Raw genomic sequence first — 12,227 nt, 5'->3', positions numbered from 1 at the left:
ATTATTTTACATCCCTGTTGTGTAGTTTTCTCCCTTGGTAATTTACAAATGGAAAATAAAATTTGGAATTATAGCTGATTAGATATTGTGAGTTCTCAACAAAGCATGTTTGTGTTCTGTATGCAATTATTACAGAGTTGCTGGGTACAACTTGGTAGATGAATTTGAGTTATCTTTTGTGTTCAAGCAATTCAGTCTCCTTTTTTTTTATGAAGAATGAACTATGTTCTGCTACAGCACTCCTTAGAGAAAAGATATTTTATGTTATTTTTTAACCAGTAATTATTTTTTAATTTTATAGTGAAAATTAAACTAATTTAATCAAGTATAGCCTGTACAAAAGATTTTGATTTTGCCAGTTGTGATTGTGTAGACTGCATTTTGGTTTAAATAAGCAGTGTTGCCATTCTCAGTTCTGAAGACTTAAACCCAGCTATTCTTTCTGTCTTCTTTTCCTTCTCCTGGCTCACTTATTTGCATGTGGTCAAGCACTTTGGCCCTTTCAATCCTAGATGTGAATCTGTGGTTCTTGCTAACAGATTGCCTGGGCTTGTTCTGAAGCATGATGTGGAGGCAATACTGGAACAATGCCATTCTTTTTCCAACGCCATGCTCTTTTGATGGGAAACTGGGGGAAGGAGAGGCAGAGGCACTGGGATTCTGCCTTTTGCTTTCTCTTGGGGTAGTGGGAAGCTCACTAATGTGGCCAACCTTTGGTAGGTGTGACCAGTGATTCCCTACTGTCAAGGAGTGTTCTTAAAACTACTTCTGTTTTGAAATTTTGAGATCATAGGCTGTATTTATCAGCCTACAAGGCTTTGTAAATATGCAGTGTTGTCTTTTGGTTTGGGAAATATCTATTAAACCACTTAGATGCGAGTTAAAGGGAAAATCGTGTAATTATATCTCAGCCTTTCAGTAGATCTATGTCATTTGGTGTACTTTTAATAATGGTCATTAGTTCAAGATACTGTCACCTTGAACCTAAATCACATTAATGGCACTGATAATCTTTAAACTTTCAGTGTTCGTGAATGATGAAAATGATGTTCTTCTTTATTTTCTTGCTTCTAGATATAATGTTTTATTTAAAGTTACTAGAAATAACAAATGGATGAAGCTTGGAAATGGGTACCAGTGAAAAAAAGCTGAAATAAAATTTTAGAAATGCTGAGAGCTCAGAATATCTTTGGGCATATATCAGCTCTGCCTTGTGATGAAAGGGGAGCTGATGCTTTAAGAAGTTGGATCATTTGTTTGCTAACTTGTGGCAGAGCAGTAGAGACAAGACCAGGTGTGAAAAGTATTTCACTGATTATGTGGATGGTTGTGGTTAGATCTATTGCTAATACAGTATCTAAATATTGCCAATGCAGTGTATAAGCTAATCAGGTCTAAAGGGTTGAACCATAAGCAGGTTCAATTAGAAATGCACAGGTTTGCAGTCTTTGGTCTGCAGAATGCACAATTAGAAGGCTACAAAGCACCTCTGTGGCTATTTTTGGATTTTATTTCTGCACATGACCAGATCTTACTGCTGGTACCCACCTGTCCAAACATGTTCCCTGTCTTCAGCCTGGATGTACCCTGCAGGTGTCTCTGCCTGGGGAAAGGGTGAAGGTGTGGCCCACCTGGAAGCTGCCTGCAACTTTAGGGGACCAGCTGGCCCAGACTCCAGCATTTTGTACCCTTTTGCAGGCTGATCTGTACCAAAATCAGTCACAGTCGTCCCAGCTTCCCTGCCTTTGGAACGCATTCATTATGTGGACGTACAAACAGTTCCTCCTGCAATTCCCACCTGGCATTCTAATCTTAGGGAAAATCACATTTCCAATCAGAGGCAATGGCAAGGGAGTGGGTGCCTGTGTGTGGGGAATAGGACTCAAAGACCTAACTGTCTTTCCTTGCTGTCACCCAGCTGCTGCAGGGCATTTCTGCTGGGTTAAAAATATTTGATGTTGCAATATTTTTCTGAAGCGAATAGCTATTAAATTGCTCATACTTCCAGCTTTAGCTGCATTTTAACAAGCAATGTTTTGGTTAGTCAGCCTCGATGAAGCGTCGTTTGCAGGGTTTTCAGCAGAGGCTGTCTGTGGGAGGCTGCCAGTGCTGGTTTCCAGAGGGACTTCAGCACACCCACTCTTGACTCACTCCTTTCCTGTTTTAGGTTTCCTGAAGCTCCTGTGCTGTGATGCCCCGGAATGCCTCATGGCAGAGCCGCCCGGCCGCCCCGCTGGAGCGTGGCGCTGCCCTGTAGGGAGCTGGGTAAGTGAAACCTCATCCTCGGCATGGAAAATGCTGCCTGACCCCGTGGCCCGTCCTCACAAACCTGCTCAACAGCTTTCTGCTGGTCTCATCAGCCCCCTCTTGTGTGTCACACCACGCTCTCCTGGCTTCATCCACATTGGAGGGCGGTTTGTTGGGAAGTGGTGGATGCATGGGTTTCTTATTTCTAATATGCTTTGGTCAGTTTCCTCTGGAGAGCTGATTATGTGTTAGATGGGTGGATGGGGAGGATATAAGAGCAGAACTAACAGGAGCTGGACATGCTCACTAAGTTGTGAATTATACCTTCATTGTCTTTATATACATACATATATATATACAGAAGATAAGCATTGGGATGAGGAAGGTGAGTTAGAGGACGTGCATCTGAAATACCTTCTTGTTCCTCTCTTTAAAAAAATTCATTTCTGGAAAACTTTTTTTCTGCAGTGAACACTGCTGATTTCCTTCATGTGCTATGAGCCCCATCACATCTTCCGTGTACTGCTGAAATTTGTTAGATGTGACTACTTGTTATGGAATAATTACTTTCTATGTGTTACTCCAGTTGTATCATTTCCCTCTTGCAAAAGTAAGGTGTGGTGGGTGGCTGGGACCCCCTGTTTGACCCTCTAAGGGAGGCATTTGGCTGTTTTTTGTGCCTGAATTGGTCTTGGGCCTTTCTTTATGATTTTATCAGTGATCACTATGTTGCTGGGGAGTCTTGATGAGACACAGAAAATTCTGCTTACAATAGTCATATTTGGGAATAAATCTAGATATTTTCATATGGTTGTCAGCTGCTAAACAGAACTGTGGACTTCTGGACCTAGATCCTTCTAACAGCCTTGGCAACAAGTCCCATGGGTCTAAAGGAATGGCTCTAGGAATTGATCCAGCTGTCCAAGAGGAAGGGCAATTAAAGTAATCATTGACATCTGATCAAGTACTCATTGACATTTGCTTTAACTACATATATGGAAGGAAGGAGAGTACCTGATGAAGAAATGTACCTGAAATGAAGAAATGTTCTCTTGGTTTTTCTACAACAAAGAACTGTCTTGAGCAGTCTGAAGCCTGAATATGCCAAGCAGAGCTAAGAAGAAATTATCCTGTTTTATATTGATAATGCAGTCTGATGCTGGGACAATTCCTCAGACTTTTGGTTTAGGAAACTTGTAGATTACTGATGGACTGTTGCCTTTTGGATTTCATTTAGGTTCTGACAAGAATGCATTTTGATTCTCTGAATTCCCCAAGGCCAAATACTTACGTTTTTGATCTACTACTGTAGTTGCTTTAGCAAGTGCTAGCTCACTAATCCAGTGGTGGACATTCATCATTAGTGTCTGAATCAACAGGTAGAGATGCTGCTGATTTTGAAAAATAGTCTGATTCCCAGGAAATGATCTTTCAAAGCTATGTTGTTAACTGATTATTTCCTGTCTTGTCCTATCATCTTGTTTGGGAGAAGATGATTGCAAAGAAGAGTCTTTTCTGTCTAGAGGCCCACAAATTCAGAGGAAATCTGAGCCTGTTGTCCTGCTTTCCCTGGGGTGGAAACTACATGGCTGAGAGATCTGTCTGCATGGTCAGGGCTAATAAATTATTTTGTTGAACTGGTCCACTTTGTGATCTTGAAAGCACTGTCTGTGGGCTGTTCTGGTGTCTGAGGGCTGGGGCACTGGAGCAATGTCTCTGGGAGGATTTGCAGCAGTGGTGGGTGATGGCTGTTGCTGAGAAGAAATGTGAATTGTTGTGTCATCTATGCTGATGTGAAGCTGTGTGTGAAGTCACTGTCAGCAGAGCAGCATCAGTACAACGATCTTTTGAACTGATGACCAGGTCCTGTTCAGGCAAAATAAATGTTTTGAGGTTTGTGGTTGTAATCTGTGCCCCCAGAGGGACTGTACTCCTATTTGCCTATTGGGTGGATTTCAGCAACCTGCTCCTCTCATCTTGAGATCTGACCAGTGGAGTTACCTTGTCATCAGGTTTTGTGATGCTGTAAGCTCAAATGTTTGAAGTTGTTTCTGTTCACCATGCTTTGCATTTCTTACTGGCTGTCTTGAGACAGACTGAGTTTAAATTCACCTTACTGCTGTGTTTGTAGTTCTGAGGGACAGATTCTGAGTCTCTGCAAGACACCTTCTTTGAATCTGAAGCACTTTTTAAAAGAAGGTTTAGTACTTGAAAATTACGTCTCCTTTGAGATTTTGCTTCCAGCCAAAGCTGGGAGATAGCAAGGCTTTGAAGTGGGGTCTAGGAGGGTGGTGTATCAGTCTTTCCCTCTATCTCTAGTTAGTGACACTACAACCTTTTGTATCTGCTTTAAGGAAATATTTTCATGTTTTTAAAAAAAACTCTTTCCACAGTTGATTATTCACTTCAATAATTTTATTTGGAAGAGGGTGGATGTAGTTCAGTAGAAATTTGCTTTATGGTTGTTTTTAATGATGCAGACACTTTCCAGTAGTAGGTTTTTTGGGGGTCAGTTGATTCACACATATCAGCCATGACTGGCATTCACTGTGTGTTGATGCTTGTTTTTGAAAATAACTGATTTTGATCAGTTTGGTTATACCAGATGAAATAGGTTTATTTTACGCAACCCCGTTTCAAAATGGGAATGGCTGTGTGGTGGGGCAGAGCTGCAGCACATGGAAGTTTCCCAGCCTTGGCTGAGCTGGTGTGGATTCTCAGCAGTGAGCTGGAGTTTTGCTGCAGCCCAGTACAGTGATTTTAGGAGCTGAAAGGACCAGCTCCAGTAGCTGGGTTAGCTGGAGTTGAAAGCTGTTGAGCAGCTTGAGCTTCATCAACCTGGCACTACTCTACCTCTCCCTCCCTGGCACCACTCCTGGGCTTGTTCTTGAAAACCCCTGTGAAAATGGTGGGGTTAAAGGGAATCTTGTGATTCTTTGTGGCTACTTATTGTTATTTTCCTGCTGCCACGAATAATCACTACACATATTTGGCTAACTAGCATGTTCAGAGGGTGTTTTTCTTTTCACTTCTGCTTTTCAAATTGATTTTTTTTCTGAGTGTGGTGGGCAGTGTGTGTGTGTGCTCCTGGTATCTTTTAATTCAAGTTTTCCTTCTGAGTCCTTATCTCTGCATATATATTTATGTTGGGTGTTTGTATTTTAAGTGCCCAAGTTGGAAATTGACTTTCCTTGATAGTGTGCCTAAGGTATTTGCACTGTATCTTTCCTGTGCCTGTGTGCATAAGCAAAACAGATGTACCTGATAAACAATTTTGACTTTCTCTCAGTCATTTAAATGAGTCAGAATTCTTTTTCTTTACAGATTTTGCCTTTGCCAGTGTGTTGTTCTCAGGACTGTTTTCTCTCCTTGTTCTTTGGTGTGTCTCTGGCTTGTGTGGTTTCTGTATTTCTCTTCTGCTTTCACCTTTCTTTGGAAATCAAAGGAAACACCTTAGTTTCTGGCACTTTTTTATCAGCCCTTTCCTCCTTTTTTTAAATTTCCTTTCTTTCTTTCTGGGATAACTGCAAACTTTGCCCATCCTGTGATGGGATACTTGTGTCGCAGATGTTCTTGTGAGGTGCCTGAATTGTATGGGGGGAAACTTCATCCTGAACAAATGCCCAATTTCCTGATCTTTTAAGTTCTACCTTGTTTGTTAAAAAAGTATTTTACAGAGTATGTATATGTGTGAAGATCTTTACTTCATCAGTTTGGATTCATTCTCACACCTGGCAAGTCAAGAGACTTGGCACTGAGAGCATTTCTTTATCTCTGCAACCTTATGCATATATATATTAAGTAAATTTTGCAAAATATTCTTCCGAGGAGTGCAACATCCTGAGAGAGGCAAATGGTCTGTAGAAAGAAGTACTGTAAGACTCTTTTTACCTTCTTCTGTGCTCCAAGATGTAGTTCTTAGTAGCTCCTGGATCCTGACACACTGAAGAGAGCCGTGATAAAGAGGTCCTGTGTTCCTCCTTATTTTTTCATGCTGGAGCAGATTCATTTACCACTCACTGTAGTCTCAGTTCTGTAGCCCTCAGCACTGCCCTGGTACATTTTTGGTGTAATCATAAAGCTGTCTATTTTAATTGGAGACTGAAATTTATCTGCTCTTTGAGGTGATAGTTCCACCCTTTCCTCCCCAGGCTGTAGAAATGCTGTGTCTTCCACTGAAATGTCAATAAGGAGACACAGTGACCTCAGAGGCTGGGCACAGTGCTTGCCAGGGCCATGACTTGGGCAGTGTTAGCACAGTGTATGTAGGATCCCTCAAGGTGAGACCCAGGGCACCATGGTTCTCCTTAGGCAATGAGCCTTTGCCCATTTTCAAGGCAGACACATCTGCACATGAAGATGAAAAGAGACCCCAGCTTGTAGCCTGAGAAGCAGAGTCCTCACCCAGCTGGGTGTTCATCAAGAGTGGAGGAGGTGTTATTTTCTTTCTTTCCTTTGTTCTATTCAAGAGGATTTACAGAACCTTCTGAGGAGGAGAAAAGTGTTGATTTTTAACATAGCAAGCCCTGAGGTGGCATTTTGAGGGACTGCTTGATTTTTTCATTTTTGTTCCTCATGAACTGCAAAGGTGTCTTGGACTCTGACCATCTGATTACTCCTTCCAAGAAGGATGTTTACTTTCCTCTTGAATAGGGAAGGGTGGATTTTTGACCCTAGTGAACTTGAGAAGGGTAGGTGGTTTTGCAGTGAGAGCTATAGAAGAATGTGTAATTTTAGCAATGGGGAGTGTAATTAGGGAAACACACTGGATCCTAGTCTGAAGCTGAAGTCCCTCCACTAATGTAAGACATGAGTGCCAAACATGGGAGTATCAGGATAGAGAGATTTCCCTTTGCTTCTGTGAGGAAGTTTTATTTGCTCAACTTCCACCAGTTAATGATCAGCTGGTGTATGTTATTCCTGCAGAGCTGACGTTGTTGTGGGTCTGTTGTGATGTACACGGCCTCCTGCCCAAATCAGGATGACATCTAATATTTTGTGTCAGTAGTTCGAACCTCAGACCAAACACTGAGTTCTGCATTTTCTCCTGAAGGTGTTTTATCCCTCTCTTATCCATCACCATTTTCAGGAAACATCCCAACCTGCATTGCCAGCGCTCCTCTGCAGAGTGTTTATTGTTGGAAAGGTTTACATTCTCCCTCAAAGCTCCTTCTTGGTTATCTGTCAACTTTCTCTCTGGATTTTATGTTTGGTTGGTGTTCTGCTGCTAACCTTCCACCTAACTCTGGGGCTGAAGTATTCCTACAGCTTTTTAGTTCTCACTAGGGTCTAGGGGCATGCTATGAAGCTCCTGATGTTTTTCTGATTGCTGGCCACAGCCCAGGAGAGGTCAGTAGCATCACTTATCCCCTGATGAACACTGGGAGTCTCCCATCCAGTTTCTGCCATGAACTGAGGCATTGCTGAGGTATCAAGAGATTATTTGGCCTTTGAGTGTTGAGGGAGGGAGAAAGGATTTATCAATTTTTTTCTTGAAAATATCTGGTGATGTGCAGGGAGCAGAATGCAGGGCTGTCAGTGCCACCCAGGTTAAGGAGAACATGTTGTGGAGCAGTGTGATGCACAAGCAAATGCTGTAAAGTGCAGCAGGTATCAATCAGTAGCATCTTGAACATCTTGTACTGGGTGGTTTTAAAACTACCTTGGGCATATCCCAGCATTTGGGGGAAAAAAAAATCAGTGCTGGAATTTTGATGATGAGACATAACATGAAGAAAATGTTACATCAGCCAGGTTTGTCAGTGATGTTCAAGTGCTCTGTACCATTTTTATTGCTATCTTAACTTTAAATTAACTGCTTCTGTAATATATAGTCCTGACTACTTTGGATCCAATATGACTTCGGGGACAAAATATCTTCAGTACAGAGATGCCTTCTTGTATATTCTTTTTCTGTTAAAATAATCAAGATTTAAAAAGAATGCATGGAGTAAGGTCATAGCTCCAGAGTGGATGTGGATGTTGAGCAGTCATCATGGCAGTTCTGGAAAATACTTGTGTAAGTAAAATGTACTATCTTGGGTTTAGGGTGGATTTTTTAAAAAGACTAAAAAAACCCCCAAATCTGGGAGTTCTAGAAGGCTTGGAAGCAACTAGACTGTACTCGTTGTGATGAGTAATTATGGAATTTACTCTCAGAGAAGAACATGGTTAGTAGGGACTTTGTCTTGAAAATTATTTTTAACATGATGAAAAATGTCTCATCTGTCTGTTTCTTTTCCATGTCTATACTATTTGTGTCCTTCATTTCTTTTATTAGTAAATGCGAGGGGAAAAATGGGAATAACTTCAGGAAATACATGAAGGCACAGTAAACAGTACTATGGGAACAGTAAATAAAGCATCTGCTTTTGATTTTTCTGTGAAATCAAGAAGTAACTGGAGCAAAACACTTGTTGGATATTTTTTCACTTCTATATCTGCTGTCACGCTTCCCCTGCTTCTTAGAGTTTCTCTTTTTCTCGAAACAGTCGCTTCATTGAAACCAAGACTGAAGCCTACAAAGGAGCCATAGTGAACGAATAATAAAGGACAGAGATTCCAAATGTTGTTGGTCTGGGCTGGATTTTTCTGCAGCGTTTGTGCCTGGTTTGGGATCCGGCCGTGACCCTTCCCGGCAGTGCGTGTTTGCGCGGCGAGGCCGGGGCCTGCAGCTCTGTGGGCCCCACTCATTTGCTGTGGAGAAATTAATGTAAACATGGCAGGTAGCTCACCATTTTCACTGGTGGAAGTGGTCTGTGGCATTACCTAGGGAGGTGAACTGGGGGTTGTTTAGCATTTTGCTGGATTATTTGTTCTTTGTCTCCCCTCCGGTCCGTGCCCGGTCGCGCACAGATTAAGGCTCCTGTCACAGCGGAGTAGCCAACATGGGGCTCTGCCTGAAGCTCTCCCTAATCCAGGAATGCATCCTGTTTGGGGCTATGTGCATGCCTGGCAGGGGCTGGTGGTTAATCCCATCATGGTGTTGATTTGGAACCAGGGCACAGACCCGATACAGCTGCAATCAGCAATGGGGTGCCCAAATCCCTTGTGACTGACGCATGTCCTGACATTTCCCTTCTCCTGAGGAATGTACCAGGGAGCTGGTGGCTAGTGGATTTATGGCTTGCAGATCAAGGCTTGCCAGACTTGCCAGCATGGCATTAGTGAGTAGGCTTTTACTACGTTTTAGTGGTGTCCTGGAGGTTTGTTTGCTGTTCCAAGCATGTCACTGCAAAATGGTATTAAATGGGAAATAAAAATGGAGACCTTTTTAAAAACATGAAATATTTTAAGCAAAACCCATATATTTGCCTACAAACTTTTAATGTTTTTATTCCTTTAATATTAAGGGCTAGAAGTCTATTGTTTTGGGGGTTTTTTTAAAATATGAGTCTCTTATGCAAACATCACACTTGAAGAACTAAGACTTTGAAAGAGACAGATGATATTGTGAAACTCTGGAGGGAAAAATATGGTGCTTTATCTAACACTGTAGATAGCTCCTTAAAGTACTCCCTCTGCTTCCACATCCCTTTATTCTGGGACATGAAAGAGAAACCTGAGCCAATACAGGATTACAGAACTAGGTTACAAACCTGAAGCTAGGCCATTTGTAGTTAAAGCATCAGAATTTTATTTTATATGCTTATTTTGGTTTAAAATTGTATGCATTTGGAAAACTGTCTCTTCCCATGAGAGTTCTTTCTTTCAAGTAATTAATGCAAGACAGTAAGCAGCAGAGACAATGAATTGTAAAATTTCATTGCTGGTTTACAGCAAGAATTTGAACCTCATCCATCTGTCATCAAAAAAAAAAAAAAGCCTTTCAAAAAGCAGATGGTCTTGTAACTAAAACAGATCTGAATTCTGGCAGACAGGGTGAGAAACATGCCTTGTGAGAACAGAGGAAAAACTGCACTGGGAACTGTTCATCTTGGTGGAATGCTCCAGCCAAGAATACCTTTGCTAATTCTGCCTTGTAAAATAGTGGGCAAAATCAATAACTTCCCTTCCAGCACAGCTTTTTCTGAAAGGTGTCATTTCCTAATAGGTATTTTATAAGCAACTTAAGTGCACTTTCTGCATGTTAATAACAAGGCTTTTTTGCATAGAAAGGATTTAATTCTAAGTGGAAATCATGGATTAGCATATCAAGTAACCCTTCAAAATAAAACTCTCTACTTACAGTGCTATGTTTATGTGCAAGCATTTGGTCTTATGGATGCTCTCTAGCAAGGTTCTTGAATTAACAACCCAATTAATAAATAATGCCCACTCTCCATCATTTAATGGTACTTTGAATGACAACAAAAAAAGTCATCCTCAAACTTGCTAGAGGCTTGTGTCTGCCTATTACTCTGCTTTACCTAGGTGAAGTTGTAGCTGTATAACTTCATTCAGGATTCATTCTCTGGGAATCCCTGAGTTATTTAATCAGCTTCATCAGATTCACTGGCTGCAATGGATAAGTAAACTCGGTGTTGCTTGCACGTGTGCCACAGATACCACTGATAACTGAAATTCCTAGAGGCTGTCTGTGCCTTTTGCATGACTTGGAGTTCAGTAGCCCAGCAGACTATTAAAATAATTTTTGTACTGACTGTCCAATTGAAATCACATTAAGCCTGCTTTCAGGCAACAGAAATGCTCTCTGGAGTTATTGCAGCCTCTTCATTGACAGTTATTGTTTTTTTCAATAGTACATAATGGGAAATTTTCTCAGTTGAAAAATACAGTAGTAGTTCAACACATCCTCATTTATTGTAGAAAAATCATTAACTATTTTAGGTCTAGTCTTTGGTCCATCCTATGTTTAAAAACAGGTTGGAAATCTGAAGTCAAGATTTTGATAACTGCTCAATATCTCTTTATGTCCCAAAAAGCATGAAGATGATCATGAACAGCAAAGTCAGTAGCATCATTTGGGTAGGAGCCTCCTTTATGCAGTGCAGTGCTGGTTTGTGCTGCTGACTGAAGCAGAAAGCTGGGGAAGCTCTGTGTAATCCCTTGGGATGAGTTTTATGCCAGAGAGGCAGCACTTGCCATGGAAATAGGAGAAAAGCCAAACAAAAATCTTCTGCATGATTGATGAATATATTGTTTGGTTGGAGGGAGCCCTCCTCCTTCTCCACCTCGCTTGTGGTAGTATTTCCTTTCAGTGTTGTTCTGTCTCTTGCATGCATGCAGCATGAGTTTAAAAAAATGGGCACAGCAAATTCCTTCCAAACTCTCCCAAGGAAAACAGTACAACTGCTCAAACTGATAACTCTCTCTTCTGGCTGTTTAACCAATTATCTATATCAGAAGATGTGAAAAACCTTGAAATAGTGCTGTGTACATAGGAAGGCTTCTTCCAGAGCCATCAATTTATTATACCCAGGGACCTGAGAAAACTCATAGCTCCTGCAATCTTCATCCTCATACATATCCCACATTATACTTATGGGAACCTGAAAGTATGTGAGCTTTTAGTCTCATTAAAATATATTAATAAAATATGTGAATATTGGTGTATGGCTTTTATTGCACTGTTGATACAGTTATATGGCCATTGCATCAATGTGCTTTAAAAATTATTCCATATAATGCATGTCATTACATTTCAGTGACTCACCTACTGAAATTTCCTTATCTTGGTAAGTAAAATGTTAGAAGGAATAAATCAAATTTCAAATCTATTTTTTTGCCTCACAGCAGAATTTGAGCTGTGCTGTCTCACCTTGGGAAAGTTTGTGGAGCTGTGGCTAGAGGGACTCCCTTGATGCTGTGCTGAAGGTACATCCTTTGGCGTCAGTAACAGTTTTGTGGAACAGTTGGGTTTTGTTTGTTGTGACCACTCACCTGGAACAAGAGACCCCCTGTCACACCCCTTGTTCAGCAGGGTGTGTATATTGTGATGCAGAACCCCAGAAAAAGGTAAGGGGAAAGGGAAGTCCCTGTCCTGGAGCACCTGGTACTCCAGAGCATTCTCCACAAGG

The 12,227-nt window shown here is 41.3% G+C and overlaps 1 protein-coding gene across 1 annotated transcript in view; it reads left to right on the top strand.

Moving 5' to 3' along the window:
- Positions 1-2,177: 2,177 nt before the first annotated feature.
- Positions 2,178-12,227, top strand: part of KIAA1217 (KIAA1217 ortholog) — a 335,362-nt gene continuing 325,312 nt past the window's right edge. The window contains exon 1 of the mRNA XM_058024673.1: positions 2,178-2,265. Within this exon, the coding sequence (XP_057880656.1) occupies positions 2,202-2,265 (64 nt within the window). The 5' untranslated portion in view covers positions 2,178-2,201. The remainder of the gene's footprint in view (positions 2,266-12,227) is intronic.

The sequence above is a fragment of the Melospiza georgiana genome, chromosome 1, assembly GCF_028018845.1.
Source record: "Melospiza georgiana isolate bMelGeo1 chromosome 1, bMelGeo1.pri, whole genome shotgun sequence".
In the NCBI taxonomy this organism is placed as follows: Eukaryota; Metazoa; Chordata; class Aves; order Passeriformes; family Passerellidae; genus Melospiza; species Melospiza georgiana.
Note: the sequence above shows the minus strand (reverse complement) of the source record. Positions and strands in the feature narration are given on the sequence as shown.